The sequence below is a fragment of the Eutrema salsugineum genome, unplaced genomic scaffold (genome assembly GCF_000478725.1).
Source record: "Eutrema salsugineum unplaced genomic scaffold, Eutsalg1_0 scaffold_22, whole genome shotgun sequence".
NCBI lineage: Eukaryota > Viridiplantae > Streptophyta > Magnoliopsida > Brassicales > Brassicaceae > Eutrema > Eutrema salsugineum.
Window position 1 is genome coordinate 1155392 of NW_006256812.1, and position 18854 is coordinate 1174245.

At 36.0% G+C, this 18854-nt stretch overlaps 4 protein-coding genes across 5 annotated transcripts in view; 2 read left to right on the forward strand and 2 right to left on the reverse strand.

Annotated features, from left to right (window-relative positions):
- The first annotated feature begins 2594 nt into the window (after positions 1–2594).
- On the forward strand, positions 2595–4007 carry LOC18015435 (ethylene-responsive transcription factor CRF5). Its single transcript, XM_006397754.2, has one exon. The coding sequence runs from the start codon at positions 2737–2739 to the stop codon at positions 3652–3654; it is 918 nt and encodes a 305-aa protein (XP_006397817.1). The 5' UTR covers positions 2595–2736; the 3' UTR covers positions 3655–4007.
- A 3593-nt stretch (positions 4008–7600) lies between these two features.
- On the forward strand, positions 7601–10244 carry LOC18015436 (mitochondrial carrier protein MTM1). Of its 2 annotated transcripts, none has more exons than XM_024155005.1 (9): positions 7601–7920; positions 8019–8096; positions 8207–8326; positions 8563–8638; positions 8748–8918; positions 9115–9297; positions 9399–9548; positions 9698–9756; positions 9843–10244. In XM_024155005.1, the coding sequence occupies exons 3-9, from the start codon at positions 8301–8303 to the stop codon at positions 9970–9972; spliced, it is 795 nt and encodes a 264-aa protein (XP_024010773.1). In that variant the 5' UTR covers positions 7601–7920; positions 8019–8096; positions 8207–8300; the 3' UTR covers positions 9973–10244. The 2 variants fall into 2 exon arrangements, with proteins under 2 accessions (XP_024010773.1, XP_006397818.1); XM_006397755.2 differs by having other exon boundaries at positions 8579–8638.
- Positions 10245–10580: 336 nt separating this feature from the next.
- Positions 10581–11389, reverse strand: LOC18015437 (arabinogalactan peptide 16). Its single transcript, XM_006397756.2, has 2 exons — positions 11151–11389; positions 10581–10942 (listed from the first exon to the last, which is right to left on the reverse strand). Exons 1-2 carry the CDS (start codon positions 11263–11265, stop codon positions 10836–10838), a joined length of 222 nt encoding a protein of 73 aa, XP_006397819.2. The 5' UTR covers positions 11266–11389; the 3' UTR covers positions 10581–10835.
- A 3664-nt stretch (positions 11390–15053) lies between these two features.
- The window catches only part of LOC18015438 (protein SUPPRESSOR OF PHYA-105 1), a 5259-nt gene continuing 1458 nt past the window's right edge, over positions 15054–18854 (reverse strand). The window contains 7 exon segments of the mRNA XM_006397757.2: positions 15054–15694; positions 15835–15894; positions 15986–16303; positions 16477–16623; positions 16864–17680; positions 17935–18092; positions 18204–18853. Coding sequence (XP_006397820.2) covers positions 15503–15694; positions 15835–15894; positions 15986–16303; positions 16477–16623; positions 16864–17680; positions 17935–18092; positions 18204–18853 — 2342 coding nt within the window. The 3' untranslated portion in view covers positions 15054–15502.

Below are 18854 nucleotides of genomic sequence, written 5' to 3' on the forward strand. Positions count from 1 at the left end.
TTTGACATATATGTGTTTATCAAATAATCTTAAGGTGTTATATACATTTACACAAGATGTAAGGATTTATCTTAGATCTTACTAAATTCTTCATTAAGTTACGTAAACATGCTAGAAAGTTATACAGACCACATTTATCATGAATAGACATGCTTGTATGTGCTTATGGATGTTTCAATTTTTGAATTTCATCAGTTTTGGTATAATTTGTCGTAAATTCGTCGTAATATTACGACGAATTTACGACGAATGGGTGAAAACACAGCCGTCTTAATTTTTATGATTTATACGATTCGTCGTAAAATCGTCGTAACATTACGACGATTTTACGACGAATAACACGGATCATCGTAAAATCGTCGCAAAGCCCAGATACAGCCACGTGTGTTTGTCTTATTTGCTTTCTTGTACGGTGGGACCATTACGACGAATTTACGACGAATCCGTCGTAAATTCGTCGTAATATTTACGTCGAATTTACGACGAAAATAAATTCTATATATAGGACCGCACCCCTTCCCCATTTCGTCGCTCATCTCTCCTTTCTCTCTCTCTGCTTTCTCCTCCCTTGCATTCCTCCTCCTTTTGACGCAAAAAAACAAAAAAGGTAATTTTTTTTTAATTACTTAAAATTATAATATTATTAAATAGTTTAGAAATTCAAACGGTTTAGGTCGGGAATTAGTTTAGGCTCGGAATTTGTTAAATTTAGGATCGGAATTTAGATTTAGGATCGTAATTAAAAATTAATTGTAATTAATGAGCAAGTGGCCCAGAAGCAGGAGCTCACCGAGATACACGATCTCTTCGACATCGTTGCGGAAGCGGTTCCGCAGTTGGCCACCGCAATCCGAGCGAGGCAACAGTGAGCACGAAGGGTTTTTGAGACCGGTGGTACTTCCGGTACTGGACCATCGGACCAGCAGACGCAGGGTCAGTCTTCGGCTCCGGTAGTGCAGACAGGAAACGACGGTCCAGCAGCGACGGACGGCCAAGACGGAGAGCCTCCTCGTGACGTCGATCTCAACCTCGACGATTACGAAATCACATTGTAGATTAGGTTTTTTTGTAAAAAACAATTTGTATTAAATTTTTTCTTTTTTTATAAATTATTTTCGAATTTAAATTTCAATTAAAATTGTTTTTTTTTCTATTTTCAATTTTTTATTATTTTAAAAATTCATTAATTAAATTAAAATCGAATTAAATAATTAATTTATAAATCGACGTAAATTCGTCGTAAATTTACGTCGATCTAACGTCGAATTATTAACGACGAATTTACGTCGAATATGTTTACGTCGGATTTACGTCGAAACTTTACGACGAATTAACATCGACAATTAAAAAATTAGTTTCCTTTAATTGAAATTGTTCGTCTCCTAATCGTTGTAAAATCGATGTAATTTTACATCGATTTTACGTCGTTCTTATGATGGACTTCTTTCGTTGTACTTTCGTTGGAAACTTTACGTCGCGTTTACGACGAATAGTTTCCGACGATTTTACGACGATTTTCCCGGGTTGGTAATTTTACGACGATTTTACGACGATTTCGGTTTTACGACGATTGTTTTACAATGATTTTTTTTTCGTCGTTAATTCGACGTAAATGCTATTTTACGTTGATTTTACGTCGATATCTCCCGACGTAAAACCCAATCTTTCTTGTAGTGTCGAGGTTCTATTATAACAACTTACTAAAGAAGTCTGTGTCCACTTAAAATTGGGGAAAATATACACAATAACCTTATTTGGCCAAAACTTCAGTAAAATGAAACTTAAGAAGTCAAATAAAAACTATGGTAGATAATTTTTTTATTCGATGTTCAATTGTAAGAACATGTACATAGTTTTTAAATGCTAAATACTACCATTAATAAGAAGATTAATTATCATAGTAAGACAATTTTTAAATTGTGTTTTCCCTTTTTCGTGTCCAGTGTTAAAGCTGAGTATAACTATAATAAGGAAACAAAATATTATAGGGCTGCAATCACTTGATCTCCAAGCAAACAGATAATAATTTCGCTAAACTAAAATAATCACAGTAGACATTCGAATTAAGACGAGATGATAATAACAAAAACGTTCTTTCCCAAAGTTCTTAAAAACATTCCAATTACATATCATTACCATAAAATTCATAATTATCGTAGTGGGTCAAAAGCAGTGAGTGACAGCACTGTGACCAGTCTCACGTGACAGAAGGCCCATTTCTACTCACTGGCGCGTGAACATTAATTGCGCGTGGGTATGCCAGAGTTGCTTGTAGAACAAGCTATGAAGCACTTAAGACCAGAACCGGAGCTCTTATACCGAACTATGCTACGTGTCAGAATTTTAGCTCTCTAATTAGAGAAGCGGCTAATCGTTTGAAGGGCCACTAATTTCCCTCTAAATTGCTACTTAATTTTTTTAAAGAGAAAACACCATTATGATATATAGTCCAATAAAATTTGAATAAAATAATCAAATCTCGGAAATTCCGTAGTAATAACAAATTTCGAAAATGAAGAAGGAAAGTAATAAAAAGCAAAACAAAAAAGGGAATAATATTTTTTTAAATTGGAAAAAGCAATAAATGGGGCGTGACTATATTTAAGAAGATGTTACTAAGAAACGTTTCGTAGCCTTTTTGACTCGCATTTTCTCTCTTATTGCATAACTGTTAAATCCAAAAAATTTACAGTCTCTCCCCCTTTCGTTCGTATTCTTCTCCCGTAACAAAGAGAAATGAAAAGCCGAGAGACAAAGGTAAAGTACACGGTTCACCGGAAAATCACCTCCATAACGGAAAAACCCTTAACCGGTTTCCCCAAAGTTGTCAAAATCACAGTGACTGACCCATGTGCCACCGATTCCTCCAGCGACGAAGAAAACGACAAAACGATGGCTCCGGCGACGACGACTAGGGTGAAGCGTTACGTGGAAGAGATTAGGTTCTGCGATGAGGACGGAGCTGCGAAACGCGAAAAACCGGCGAGAAAAGCGACGAACAAGGCGGCGGAGAACGGTGGTGATGGATCGGTGAAGCCAGTGAAGTATAGAGGAGTGAGGCAGCGACCATGGGGGAAATACGCGGCGGAGATTCGTGATCCTAAGACTCGTACTCGAATCTGGCTCGGCACGTTTGCGACGGCGGAGGAAGCTGCCATGGGTTACGACAGAGCCGCGATTCAACTCAAAGGTCATAACGCGCAGACGAATTTTCTCACTCCTCCTTCTAATCTCCCGGAAACGCCGGTAATCGACCTTGAAACTGTCTCCGGTTGCGATTCGGCGAGAGAATCTCTAACCAACCTCTGTTCTCCGACTTCTGTTCTCCGGTTTAATAGCAACGAAGAAACAGAGTACATAATAGAGCCCGTCAAACTCGAGTCAAAGGCCGTCGACGAAGAAACTCCGGCGAGTTCTTCGTTATCTGATCCGTTTTTCTTGCCTGATCTGTTTCGCGCCGGAGACTGTTTCTGGGATTCCGAAATTGCCCCTGACCCTTTGTTTCTAGACGAAATCCAGTCGTTACAGACCAACAACACAATCACTAGTAAGGATCCGACTTTGTCGGAGAGCTTTCCGCTAAGCGTGATCGGAGATTTAAGCTCTTGTTCATGGGATGTCGATGAGTTTTTCCAAGATCATTTGTTGGATTGAGAGTAAGTTCCTTCTCCGGAATTTTCTTTTTTCGGGTTTGTTTTTTTCGAGTGATGAGTGTTTTGATGATAACGACGGGGATGTATCTGGGCCGTCCGTTTTTTCTCTCCCCGTTCGACGAACGTGGACGGCTCCGATCTGCTGAAGAAGAAGCGTAACGGATTCTTATTTTCATATTGGGAATTTTAATTTATTATTGCGAGTAAATATAGTATTAGATTTTAAGATGTGAGAGTGAGAGTTTTTTTAGAGGTTTTTAAATTGGGGATTTTGGGAGGTTTCTTTGTTGTTTTCATTTATCTCCGAGTCTGTCACTATGCAAGGAAGCAGTATATTGACCGTATATTATTAAAATGTAAATCTTTGTCTTTTGTTCCTTCGCATGAATCTCACAAGTGGGGTTTGTGTGACATGTCACATTTTCTTATACATGCATAAAAACATCAAATTAATATCATATCCTAACAAACAAAATATCTATAAACTAAATTATTTTAAACCAAGAAATCCGAAAATATCTTACCTCCTAACTATGGTATGAATTCAAACCAAATCATCTTAAACATCTGATTTAAAGTGTAAACGTCCATCTTGTTGTTTTTTTATGTTTTTTCCTTTTTCTTTCTTTGTTTTTTTTTTGGCACTAAGTGTCAGAGCAACAATGCCCATTAATGTGAAGAACCAACTCATAGAATCATATGCAACCCTACAAATTGTCTCCACTTTAACAACCTTCTCAATTTCAAAGACAATTTATTACTACACTCTTTTTCTTCTTCTTGTATCCAAAATTTGGTCGATGTCTAAGCAAATGGTTAGCTGATTCGATACAAACAGCAAAGCTATACAATACAAAGTTTGGTATACATCAATTTAAAAGGAGAAAAGCAATGTCTTCTTAGTTACTTATTAAATGGGTCAGTTTCTTGTACATGGGAGTGACTGTGAAGTATCTAGCACCTAAAGTACCAACAATTTATCTTCTCAATTCTACACCTTAAACAGTTGGTTGCTTAGCAATGCAAAGTAGTGATAAAAAATAAAAATCTGCAAAACAGAATAAAAGTATCGCTAAATAAATGCAAAATTAGATTTTCAAAGGGATTAGTCGTTTTATTATTTCATTAATTACTTACGAACCAAAACAAACCAGATTGATTATGTATTGAGTTTGATATATATTCAACGGTGGGCTAGCAACAATAAAAAAAAAACAAACAAAAAAAGAAGCAATGAAACAGTTACGAGAAGAGAAAGACAATGTATTGGGACATGAACTTAGATGTCTTTCTGTCAAAAAACCACAGAACTCAGTTTTGGCAAATGAAAATTTAAAGGAAAGAGTCTTCCAATGAAGATGAAGACTTCTCATTATCTTGTCGTTGACCTTACTCCCCCACTATATTTTTTTTTTTCTAATTTATCAATCTTTTCGATTACGACGTTTCCTAATATTATTACTCATATTACAGAAATGTCTTGTGGAATTGCCATTTATTTTACTCACATGGTTTCAACCTGTCACTCTCTGTCTACTTTTGGAAATGTTTTAAATTTGATTGTAGACTTTTCTTGCATTTCTACTAACTATGTTTCTTTCTTCAACATTATTATTTTTCTAGTTGTGAACAGAATGTAAATCAAATCGACAAGCAGTAAGAGTATACTTGCAAAAAACAAAAACAAATAAACACTTATGTGAATAAACTGCAAATAGAGAAAGGGGTCTGTGATGTTTTAGAAATAAAAAAAGGACCATTCACCAAAAACAGCAATAACAACAGTATTGGTCCGTTCGAGGTTTAATTTGACCAATTGAGTAGATTTGTCTCTTTCGTGTTTTAAAAATTGGACCAGACCATTTTGGCTTCCCGAAGTGCGACTAGTCTGCGCAAACCCTCTTTTTAAGCCAGAAGCAATGTTCCATTCACCTATTTTTATTTATTCATTTATTTTAACTTAACTATAAAATACTCAATTGTTTACTGTTGTGGTTGAAAGCCAACCATTTTTTCTTTTGAGTATAGTGCATTTCTGTATAATCTGGTAAATTTTCGCTTTTGTTTATGTTATTTGAAATCTATCAATCCAATGCGTAATGCGGAAAGATTAGAAATTAAAAAACACTAAAGTACTGTATGTTTGTTTGAAAATCATACTATAAAACAGATAACTTTGGATGTGCGTATAATACGCAATCCATAATCACGAGTGTGACAAAGATTGATGACTAACCCATATGGAATCACAATGAAGATTTATAAAACAAAACAAAATATTCATTTTCTAAGATCTACTTGATTAAGACATACAAATGTTATAGCAAAAATAAAATAAAACATAAACAACCCTTTGGTTGTTAAAAAAAAAAAAACTTCGTGCAAAGTATTTTGGATCATTTAATGCGTGTGGCAGGAGATGCTCTACAAACAAATTTTTAAAATGACGTCGAACACACCAAAAAAAATTTTAAAACAATATCGACCAATCGTTTTTCCGCAGTAAAATTCAAAAGACTTTAGTTTGTAATATCTCACATAGATGAAAATTAAAAAAAAAAGTGGGTCTAAGCCCATGTAGCGAACCACGTTGCAAAAGGTAATGTCTTTTTCAGACAGAGGTTGGCCCAAATCAAATTGAGAGGTGAGACAAGTTGCCTACAAAATCTCTGTACCAATGAGATTATTATGGGTCCCATAAGATCTTTAAGTGAAACCATCTCGAAACGCTTTACACTTTCTGTGTTAATTTAGATATAAATCGGTTTAACACCGGTTATCTTGTAAATGCAAAGCTGGTAAATTTATAGTTATGAATTATCAATTGGTAGAGATAAAGGTTTGTCTTCTGTGCTTTGGCATTGTGTTGTCAATTTAGGCAACAAGGTAAAGAACAAAGAGTAAAAGCAAAAGTATTGTTTTTTTCACAGCCTTGATCACTTAAATCATGTACCATTCAAAATTACAAATCTGGAACGAGTTCGATAAGATTTTCCTCTCCTCAACTAACACCATAAAACGCATGAAAGTTGTTGCAAATATAACTGACAAAAAAAAACCTTTCTATATAGAGAGATGAGATAATTATGAATTAGTACACAGGAAAACAAAAACCGACTAGAGAGGTGTAGATTATGGTTAGGCTATTTTTTTCTCTCTTGTTTCGACTGTGAAATTCAAAACAAGTCAAATGCATATATTGAATATGGACAGAGTTGTGAGTTTTTGAGTACATCTTTCCGGATCTGACCGGCATTTAAAATCTTGTGTACACGTTGAACTTATTCCAAACCGGGTTCAGTATGACACACAAATTCTGGAACAAGTTGAGCCAACTTTTTTTGGACGAATATGAGCCAATCGTGTTGGATACATCAAATATATCACAATTAATATTATTATTCATAAAAAAACGTAGAGCTAAGCTAGCCATGTCGTTCTTGTTAGAAGAGAAGAACTAAGTCAATGATGAATGATTTTGTCTTAAATATCCCAAATCCCATAATGTGTGTGTGTTTTTCTTGTTAATAACAGTAACAATAACAGTGTTAGGTGGTAATAGTACCTGGTTGGTGATGAAATGCTCATAGAGGATATTGGGTCAATAGAAAGGTAACACTTAGCACTATTGATTTCGCCAGCTTGGTTCTCATTCTTGCCTTCACAAACATATAGACCCTCCTCTTGTTGATGAATAGACTGTTTTCCAAAAACTTTAATATATACTGTAAAATGAATTTGGTCTAAATCTGACAAAACGGCACCGAGTTTACATCAATAAACTCATACTATTTTACCGGGCTAAATCACCGAGGATAAGAAGGTGAGGCCCATTCGAGGCCCATAATGTGAACAAAACTCAGTCCAAAACGGCAAGCAGTGCGGTCAAAACGGCGGCGTGTATTTGTTTCATTGTCTGGTTGATTTACGGCAACGTCGCCGCAGCGAATCATGTTCAGAATAATTTTCTTTCCTTTTTTAGATTCCCCATGCAAATTTTGGAAAGCCCTAGAATACGAGCCATCCGCAATCATATTAACGTCGACGTGAAAAATCCTGGCGTAGCTGCAGAATCTGATTGCTCAGGGATTGAAATTGAATTGAATCTGCTCGAGAATTTGTTTTCCTGATGGTGGCAGAAGCAAGATCGGATTCAAAATCGAAACCGATGCCGAATGAGAATCTGAGATTCGGAGAAAGGGCTTTGTCAGCCGGCGGCGCCGCTTTTATATCGGCGGTCATAGTTAATCCTCTCGACGTTGTTAAGGTTCGAGAAAGAAACAACAATTCTCCACTTTGGTCTGTTTTTTTCGGATTGCGAAAACCCGATTGAGCTTTGTTTTTTGTGGTTTTGTTAATAAGCAGACGAGATTACAAGCGCAGGCTGCAGGAGTTCCGTATCAAGGCTCATGTCGTCTAGGTTGTTTCGAATCGAATTCCACGGTATGTTTGATAGCTGAGCTGATTTTCTTAGAAAGCCCTCTTAGCTTTGAAACGGATTTTTGATTGCTGAATCCATCTTCTTTAGCTTAGATTTCATCTGTTTATTGTAGGTGGTACCGGAATTGAGAGGTAATCCTCCAGGGATGTGTCGAATTACTGGCTCTGCATCTGTATGCTCAGATAATCAGTACAAGGGAACACTTGATGTGTTTTACAAAATTATCCGCCAGGTTAGAACATTTGCCTTGTCTGGTCATCGTGGATATCGAAACTAAGATGGTAAAAAAAAAGGTTGCAGATTGTCATGCTTATTGTTCTTTGAAATTCATAATTTATCATCTTGCTGACTTCTGGTTTAGTGTTGGTGTAATGCAATTTATCTTAAAAAATTGTAACATGATCTAGTAAATACCTCAGCTGAGGATTGTTTCTAGTTCACTATTTACTCATTGGTAGAGTTTCACAGGAACAACTTTATGCAGGAAGGGTTTTCTAGGCTTTGGAGAGGTACAAACGCTAGTTTAGCCTTGGCCGTTCCAACCGTGAGTCCTTTTTTCAAAGAATGTTTCATCTTACGGTTCTCTTTAGTAAAATCCGTTTGCTTCTGCAACCTATTGATCATTGGGACGTCTTCTTTGAATATGCTGCTAGGTTGGGATCTACATGCCTTGTTATGATTATTTCCGCAATGTACTTGAGGATTTCACGGCAGAGAAGTCTCCATCTTTGACACCTTATGTCCCACTAGTTGCCGGGACAATAGCACGCTCCTTAGCTTGTATCTCTTGTTATCCTGTTGAGCTGGCAAGGACACGGATGCAGGTAATCCCAAGGGTTTGAGCACTCGTTATTGCCCAGTTACTTTAATGAAAGCCTACCTTATTTCATTAGGTGTTAAACTATAAATCAGTCGAGTATCTAGCCACTCTATAATAGTCCAATCCAGCTGAAAATTTATCTGTGAAGAGAGATCGACAAAGAACCAATGGACACACTGATTCTTTTATTTCACTAACAGGCATTTAAGGGAACTCATAGAGATGTGAAATTGCCTGGCGTTTGGAAGACATTAGTTGATGCCGTCAATCCAGTCAAGGGCTCAAATAATGGACAAAATTACAGGATGTTATGGACTGGTCTTGGTGCTCAACTTGCTCGGGATGTTCCATTCTCTGCAATCTGCTGGTCGATACTTGAGCCCGTGAGCAATCTATCTCTGAAAAAAAAACATCTACAATTCTTCCACCATTGTGTCTTGCTATTGTTGTGCTGGTCCTCACGACTGTTTCATTATGACTTCAGACCCGGAGAAGCATTCTCTCGTTCATGGGTGAAAAACCAAGGGCAGGTAGTATAATAGGTGCAAACTTTACTGCTGGTTTTGTTGCTGGTGCGGTTGCTGCTGCAGCTACTTGCCCACTAGATGTTGCAAAGACTCGGCGTCAAATAGAGGTAAGAATACCTAACTAACTTCTTCTTCCATATTTCCCTTGTATTGCTCTACAGATTAGAGTTCATCACCAGGTTTTAGATAGCTGCATTAAGTAAGTCCGGGTTCTTAAACCAGATAGCATTTTAAACTTTTTGTTTGGTTTTTGCAGAAGAATGCAGATAGAGCCATGAGAATGACCACAAGAGAAACATTGGCAGAGATTTGGAGGTATGAACTAGCAAAAAGAGATCCATTTAGACAACTTCCTTTTTGTAATAAGAAAGTTCGAAACGTAAGATCCATGTTTGGTTTAGGGACGGAGGAATGAGAGGGATGTTTAGTGGAGCAGCGGCTCGAGTGGGACGGGCAGGACCATCTGTAGCCATTGTGGTTTCCTTTTACGAAGTGGTCAAGTACGGACTACACCACCTTCACAAACAGTAACACTTTTTGTTACTACAAAAGTTACGTTTTGATGCCAAAGCTAAAGAACTCTTCCGCAGCTAACTCAATAAGAAGCACCTTTCAAGAACAGTGACATTAGAAATTTCAGCTTTTCCCATTTTCTTTTAAGTTGAATAGTAGTATTATTTATTTTTCAACACGAGATTCTTATCGGAGGAATATAATAACTCCATGGTCAAGGGTATGTATTAAAGTAACATGTGAGTTGGCATAAATAATCCCGTGATTTCATAGGATTTCTGCTATTTATCATGTGCAATTGTATCTTATTTATTTGTTTATATATATTATTTCTCTATATTTTCATTTGAGATTTATTTTTATTACCCAGTTAGATAGAAGTGTAATATTCATAGTTTTTTTGTAACAATTGACAATGGTAATGTAAATAATAATTTTCAACATGAATTATTCAAAAGAATCGATTATAACGGCAAGAAATTTCTATATTTCATATTTTGTTTTTGAAATTTTAAATTTCTAGATTTCATATTTTGATTTTGAGATTGTCAGATTTCTGTGGGAGGCCAAATTTGAACAATGACCGGAATTTTTCCCATTCCAGAGTTCATAATAATTGTTAAAAATTTATGGTATTTCATTTCATTCAAGCTTATAAACAAACATCTCATGAATTATATATGAATAAATTAATTAAGGAACAATAAGAGTGATGGAAAACAAATAGAATAGTGATCATTCTCCAGAAATCGAAATCACAATCGAGACAAGGCACAAATCATGAGCAAATTAATAGCCAGACTGAGAATTTATCCACAAAAATAAAAGGCAAATTGAAACTAGAACTTGGGAAATGAATAAAAATTTGCTGAAGAGAAATATCAGAAGAAGCTGTAAGAAGAAGAAGCATCAAGAGGATGAATTAGGTAAGTGAGGACTAGCGCCACCACCATTAGCAAATACGCTATCCCTTGATCTATCGATGTCCCTGCGAAACCAAAACCATATTCGACTGTCAATTAACCACAGGTTACGGTTACATCGATCGATGATATATGATTTTGAGATACATTTGAGATCCATTGTTTTCCAGATTTCACGTGAAATGTGGAGAAAACTCAGGATTCAGATCTGTATGGAGAGATAGAAAGAAAAAGGGAATGTGAATATCGCGGAGGATAGAAGATGATACTTACCATCGCTGGTGGGAGCAGGAGCAGGAGCTAGGGATTGAGCGCTGGCGAGAGACGAAATGACGGCGAAAACAAAAGTGAATAACGCGAAACCGGCAACGGAAATCCTAGACGCCATCTCTCTGTGGACGAAATAGAAGATCCTCGGGAAAATCGTGGGCTCTGCAGGTAAAAATTCCGGCGAGAGTATCTGCAGAGACGATGACGAGAGACGGAGGAGAGAGAAAACCCTATGAGGATGAAGAAGTGAGGAGACGACTTGTTAAGGTGCTCTTATAGTTGAAGGCCGGTTAAAGGTTACCGGTTATAACCGGTAATTCACCCGGTCAAATCTATTTACCAGTCAGCTAAATAATTCAAGAAGCATGATTTTCCTGGAATTCTCTTTATTTTATTTTTCTTTATTGACCCTTCTTCCTTCCTCGATTGTTCTTTTTCCAGTTTTCTTGTCAAAATTGACATTGATATGTTTCTAGATAAAGTTGATTTTTAGTTAAATGGAAACATATTTCACTAATTTACATTTCAAAGGAAAAAAAAACATCACATATATTACTGTCAAGGGCTTACAGCTTACTTAAGGACTGAATCCTTTTCTTCTTTTAGATATTCCCCCAACTTGGTTAATGAACTATTTGTATTGTCCTATCATATTATAAATTAATAAATTAGCTGTTAAAGAAAAATATCACTGCCAAGTGATTGAAATGAAATTGAATTTTATAATTTTAAAGAAAACAGGATTTTTTTTTTAAAAAAAAAGCTTTATATCTCTAAAACAACAAAAATTTCGTGATAAAAAAAAACAAAAATTCTTTAATTGAAATTGGCGGCTAGTTTAGTAACGTTACAGAAAGGCCATGTGATGTGATTATCTCTTTCTTACCAAAAAAAAAAAAAAAAATTTGCTACGATTTTGTTAAATAAGAAGAAAAACAAAACTTTTGGGATGTAATGGTGGGGCTGACAGACTGGCAGCCAAACTGGACTTATTCGTTACTATTCTCTCATCCTTTTTTTTTTTTTCCTATTTTACGATATTCAATTATTTTATATAATTACGCAATGTGAATTTCTTTTGTTAATTGTTTAACGGCTAGTAGGTGTTAATCAGCGTGATTATCGGTTAATCCGGCAAGATTTAGATTTCTGAAAAATTATTTTCGTATCTGACAATCTGACATGTGGTTTCAGAAGAAAAACAATATATATATATATATATATATTTTTTTTTTTTTTGATGGTGTATAACCTAAACTTTGTTGTTTTGGTGTTACGTAGAGTGTTTATACGCTTTAATGTTTTTGACACATTTACGGTAATAGTTCAATGACGTGGTTTAGTGAGTTTGTTTGGTAATTTTATTATCAATCAAATAATAGAAACATATGATTATGATTACTATTTATATCACTTAAGTATAATTTTGATTGAATTCTGTAAAATGTTTGGTTAAAAATTACTGTTTAATCTCGACAAAAAACTAGTGTTTGATCCAGTAATTTTGTGTTCAAAATTAATTGTTATGACCACGATATAAGTTATTTCTAGTTTCACCTCTAGGCTCTAACTATGCTGACTTATTTAATATTTTGGAGTACATCGGTTGTTGAATATACGACAGCATGAATAATATGTTGTATTTATAATTGTTATTTAATCATTGGTGTAATCTTTATTAGGTGGCTATTTCACAAACTAGTGAGAGGAATTAGCCGTTGGATCGGTTATATCAATCATTTTATGTTTCAGAATTTTATAATAACATTACTGGAACATGCAAGTTGCAGTTGGAATTGGAAATAATGCAGGGTTACCTTTTTAAAATTTGGAAATCGTAAAATGTTCTTTTGTTTTTAACATCTCGTAAAATGTTCTAAATTTGGAAATAATGTATATTTTACAGGAGTAATTAAACAAACAAAAGTTGGATATCTTGCAATAATTCAATTAATGGTTTAGAATTTATGTAAATCCAGAAGGGAAGATATACACATGTGATGCAAATAGCTAAATGACTCTTGCTCTCTTACATCTTCAATAAATTTTCCAATTGTATATTAATTATATGGAATATATTCGTAATCCTAGAACAATATATATCAAAAGATCAGAGAGAGATGAACCAAGTGAATTTAATTAGTAGTTATAATTTTATAAAATAACCGATACTTACATCAAGCTTTACTTGGCAAAATTTTCGTACGTCCTAAATTAATTATTTAAGAACAATTTTAAAGCTTGGTATAATATTCTTTGGTTAAAGAAAGAAATTAGAGATTAGTACAAAGAGCCTGAAAATAGAGGGACAATGAAAAGGATGGAGTAATGGGCTTGTTGAAGCAACCATGTGCCCTGAGAATCCAACTGGCCTCTTTTGGTTCCAATTCCATTGTCAATGTTTTGTCAAGTATTGAAAATTCTATTAGCAATATATTGATAACCAATTATCTTTCGTATTTTACAAGATGATAACATATTATCAGAAAATGTTATTTGACACAACAGAGACTATAGAACTGTTGGTGCCATGAACAAATATCCAGAAAATTGATATTTTGCCAAGTCACTGATTATTTAATGTAGTTTGGAATCCAGAAAAGAAAAAAGTGTTTGCCCAGACTTGTTACAACTTACAAGGGGGAATATTCAAAAGACGATTACCTGGCAGATGTGAAAGATGACTTGCAAGAGATAACGTTTTGATTTTGTTTAACATTGTTTATTTTTAAACCCAACAGGAGAGAGTGATTTTTGAATTTTTTTTACTACTTTTTATCTGATTATTTTTCTCTGTAATTTATATTTTGCTAACCAGTTTTATGACTTCGTAGTGATAGTTTTATACTCTGTTTTGAATGAAATATAAAACTCATGGGATCAATGACGAAAGCCATCCAACCCCACCCAATTAACCCATGTGCCCCTCATCAACGCCACATTCTAGTACACTTGTTATTCTAGGGACTTGATCACACTTAACAACATCGTATGCACATGGGGATGAAATCACACGTAAACGCGTTTCTCTCAGCTTTCTACATTGAAAATACTTTTACAAGTTCATGAAGTGCCTTACGGTTTGTATAATCTAAACTCAGGAAATGTTATACAAAAGTGTCGGCTGGCCTTGTTGCGAATCTTTTGAATAGAAACTACTGCAACAAAAGAAGACAAAACTCACACTTGGTAGTGTGTGTCATTAACTTTAGGGAAAAAAAATATCCCAGTTGGTTAATTAGTGGAATGAATGAATTTTTCCAAATTGTATTACTATTTTATATCTTGTGTCGTTTACTTGCTGTAACCTTGTAATCTACTATATAAAGCCATGTTAGTTTAGTAGGAAATGCAAGACCTCATTTTCCATTATTTCTCTTTTGTTCCCTTTTCTACTCTCGATTCATCATATTCTCTACAACTTTGTTCTATTATTAGTATTAGTGTATTTCCTTATAAAATCCAAACCGCACCTACAAAGGTGCGAACGAAACTAGTAGATCCCCATTGACAACCTTAAAAAAAAAACAAAAGATTTCTGATCCTGATTTCGGATAATATGTTCAAGGCTCAAGTAGTGCTGCGTCGAGCTGCACGGGTAAGCGCTGCTAACGTGCGCCACGATTCTTAGTTTATGAATTGCTTCCTTGCGCCATCTTTTTTAATCAACGGCCCATTTAGGTGCGTTTTTGGGCCGCTAATGGTACAGCGATACAAAAGTAGAGCTTTACTAAAACTATTGAAAATCAATCGAAATTCTTTTTTTTTTTTTGACGACCAATCGAAATTCTTTATATATTTAATTTTCATAAGAACTAAACATAAACTAAAACCATAAACCTTGGATGCTTGTTAGAAAAGAAATTGTGAAAAATGCAGACGAGAAGTAGCCATCAGTGAAAAATATTTTCAACTGGTAAATAATAATCAGAGACTTCTTTTCTCTCTATTTACCTCTAAGAGTGAATCTTTAACAACAATTACATAATCAAGCTCACTTGTACAGTTATATACCCTCTCCTCATTACACATTGATGCCGACCTTGTGCAAGACCAAATCTGGATCACTTCCAAAGAATCTGAGAACTTTATCTCAATTTATATCATATATAGAATTACACGAAGAAGAATCAAATATTATCACAGACACAGACAACTTTCTTGATTCAATCTCTCCAAGATTCGTAACCCTTTTTTTCCCTACGTTTCCAACTTGTCATGGTCATCTATCATCATAGTTTCCAGGACAAACTTTGCTTCTTCAAGTCAAATTGTTGTCCTCGATTCAGACTCATAGATCAGCTTTTGAGATTAGTCCATAGAACGTACTTACTCAAAGAGTCCAGTGCCCAGTGTCAAACCAGTTTAAGCAGCTTCATGTTTCCAGTAGAATTTGCAGCTACAAGCATATTCGATTTCTTCCTCCAACATACGCTTGACACAAACTGCCCGTTGTCATCAAAGTATTCGTTTCCAGAAATCGGATCCACCGATCCAAACTTGTATGAAGTCATTGGCATCGGTAAGGACCTATAGTAACTATATACCTGCGAAGCAAAATCCAAGTAAATAAGGATATTTATCAGTTATAATTACTATCATCGAGGCAAACTACGTGGAATTGACCTATACCCATGAGAATCTTATAAAGGCTGAAACTTTGTGTGGTGATCTTTTTAATAAATACCTCATTGGTCTCGGAACCACATGCTATGTATCCATCCAAGACTGATAATCCGACAAAATTCTGTATTCAGGTAAAAGATTAGACATCAGAACTAACTGATGATATTGGATGACAAGATTAGATAGAATTTTATTTTTCTTTTGGGACTTACCTTCTGATTTGTATGTCCTTTATACGTCAATGAACAAGCACCAGGAGATAAACCAGAGGAATTTGTCTTGTTAAGATTCCAAAGCTTGAGAGAGTTATCAGTGGAAGCAGAGACAATGGTCTCTGAATCCATAAATTTGACATAGCTAACAGCTTTCTCATGCCCAGCCAATGTGCACAAGGGAGTTTTCACATACCGAAGATCATAGCAATACACCTTGTAATCAGCTGACCCAAATGCCAATAAGTGATTGGAATAAGCAGAGAATTGCACGCAACATACATTTGCTGGACTCCAGATCGTGCCTAACGACCGTTTCTGTATAGCCACCAGAGAAAAATATAAGTTCCACTACGTTTGGATAGTCCTAAGTCTAAATAGAGAATCATACTTTCTGGACCTATACTGATTTGGTTTAAAAAAATACAGGTCGAGAAGCTTGACATAAACAAAATTCTAGCAATATTATGAGACAACGGGAAGAGCCGTACCTCATTGACACTCCAAAGCTTTACCGAACAGTCATCACTTCCACTGACAAATTTTGTCGGGTCAGATGGAGAAAAATCAACTGACCAGGCTCTCTTCTGGTGTTCTGTGTACTGCGAAAATCCTTGTCCGGTCCCCGCATCCCATATCTGCACTCACCAAGCACCATATAGTAAGAAAATGTCAAGTAAAAAACATGATCAATGCAGTTTCACGGTCACTAAGACGGCTCTAAATCTCTATTTTATCACAAGATTGACATGCACACATCCCTTAGAGGTAGAAAGATCTCAGGGGCCTGGTCCTATAGATTCTACAGTGCAACAAAGGATGATAATTAAGATAGATTCCAAACATGACATAGATAGGAGATACTATTCCGTACACACCTGAACTACACCATCGTAGTCAGTCGAGGCCAAGTAATTTTTGATGTAACTATTCCAGCAAACACAGCTTAATTTGGATTTGTTGACCATTTCTACTAGTGGATAATGAAGACCGGCAGATTCATTCATAAATGCATTGAAGTCAAAAATCTTGATTTTCTTTGATATCCCAGCTGCTGCTATGTGTTCCTCATCAGGATCAAAACTCAATGAACAGACCACACTGGCAGAGTTTAAAAGGTCTCCACTTCTTATTGTCCCACAGGTTTCAAACTTGCTATACCGAGCAAATTTGCACAACCCCTCGAAAAAAACTTCCAGTTGATCTGAAGATTTTCCTTTGGTTCTCGTATTATGATTCTCATTTTGGTTTTCAGACCACCTGTCCCTGTCTTTTAAAAGGCTTTTGTCAGAACGGGCACTGGCGGCAGAATCCGATAACTTCATTTGTGACCTCATGAAGAAATATGCATCTTCAAGTTGACGGATATTACTCATCAGCCTCTCTGTATTAGGAGTTGGAACAAATAAGGCGCCAGAAGTAGTTGTACAGCGCACGTCTAAAGGAGATGTTTGCACTCTTCTTTCAATAGCTCCATGAGATCTCACCAGAGATGCATTTGAAGAATATCTTCGCTCGGCCTCCTTAATATCATCCTCCAAAGTCTGGATGTCTTTCAAAAGCTTAGATGCTTTTTTCTGCTTCTGCTCTTCCAGTGAAGATAGAAAATGAAGTAAGAGCTCAGATATCTCCTCATCAGCAGCAGTCGATATAACTGAATCATCCTCGCTTATCAACTCAGACTTCAGTATTTCTCTGTCACATTAAAAGAAAAGACTGAGAACACAAAAAGAAACAACAAGATAATTCACACAGTGGCATGACATCACGTCTTCACAACTATGAGGGAAAACAATGAATAGAAATGAAGGTATCGGGCAAGGAATCTTATAGACGACTATTTAAGCTAAAAAAGAAAATCTTGTCTAAGATCCACAGATTCGCCTATGTACCACTTATAGTAAATATTCTTTACATGATTAATTTCAGAGTAGCACTCAGCGAAATACCTAGCTGTTGGTCGGGAGGAGGGTTCAGGATGTAGAAGCCAAAGACAAAATCCAGCTTCCTTCGGGTATCTTGAGAGAAACGTTGGAGGGAGAATCCGTTGACGCAAATCTGCCATCATTGCAGCATGCATCTCACTGGACTCACAATGGCATAGCAACTAAAACAACCATGTTCAAGCTAGAGATGTCAGTAAGGGTCTCCACGTAAACGGGTCAAACAAGTAAACGAGAGTTTTTAGCACTAATTTAGAACCGGTATATGTCCTTACCTCAAACAGAAGAACACCAAGGGCATATATATTTGATTTTTCTCCGATATCTTCTCCATTTATCTCCTCTGGACAAGTATACCATTGCTCTTCTAGCCAAGTGGACGTAGATTGTTTTCTCGTCATTGAAGCCACGCCTAAATTTTTGATATAGTTTTGCTGTTGAAGTTCACAACTGTCTGGATTACGTGCATCCACCACATTTAAATCAATTACAGGGCTTTTCCTTTTGAAAGGTCTCCCAGTTGAAGTGGCCTGAAGTTGATTCCCTGGAGAATGCACACGCAAGTCCATTTTTCTTTTCTTCAGATCCCTTCCTACAATAGATGATTCCTGAACCACGGGCCTATTCCTATTCAAGTCTTCGTCAATATCTGAGTCTAAACTGTTCTTTCCCAAAGTACCAATATATCTAAGTTTCTTCGATGGGGCCAAGGTGAGACGGGATGGTCTCAAGTCCAGCAAAAATAATCCTTGTGAATGGACTGAGTCAACCAGCTCCACCAGCTGCCTAAATAGACAAAGGCTGTGGCGTTTCTCTCGTTTAGCATAACTTGATTTTAGAAACTCCCTCAAACTGATTCCAAAAGAAGATTTAGTATTATTCCCATCACCATGTGATACAATCCCATTCCCCATCACGACTGTTCC

Bases quoted from the DNA above. Each gene is read 5' to 3' on its own strand.
- LOC18015436 (XM_006397755.2), top strand. From the start codon at position 7,783: ATGGTGGCAGAAGCAAGATCGGATTCAAAATCGAAACCGATGCCGAAT. The intron at 7,921-8,018 runs GTTCGAGAAAGA...GTTAATAAGCAG, and splicing joins ATCCTCTCGACGTTGTTAAG to ACGAGATTACAAGCGCAGGC. The intron at 9,298-9,398 runs GTGAGCAATCTA...TTATGACTTCAG, and splicing joins GCTGGTCGATACTTGAGCCC to ACCCGGAGAAGCATTCTCTC.
- LOC18015435 (XM_006397754.2), top strand. From the start codon at position 2,737: ATGAAAAGCCGAGAGACAAAGGTAAAGTACACGGTTCACCGGAAAATC.
- LOC18015437 (XM_006397756.2), bottom strand. From the start codon at position 11,265: ATGGCGTCTAGGATTTCCGTTGCCGGTTTCGCGTTATTCACTTTTGTT. The intron at 10,943-11,150 runs GTAAGTATCATC...TTGGTTTCGCAG, and splicing joins TCCTGCTCCCACCAGCGATG to GGACATCGATAGATCAAGGG.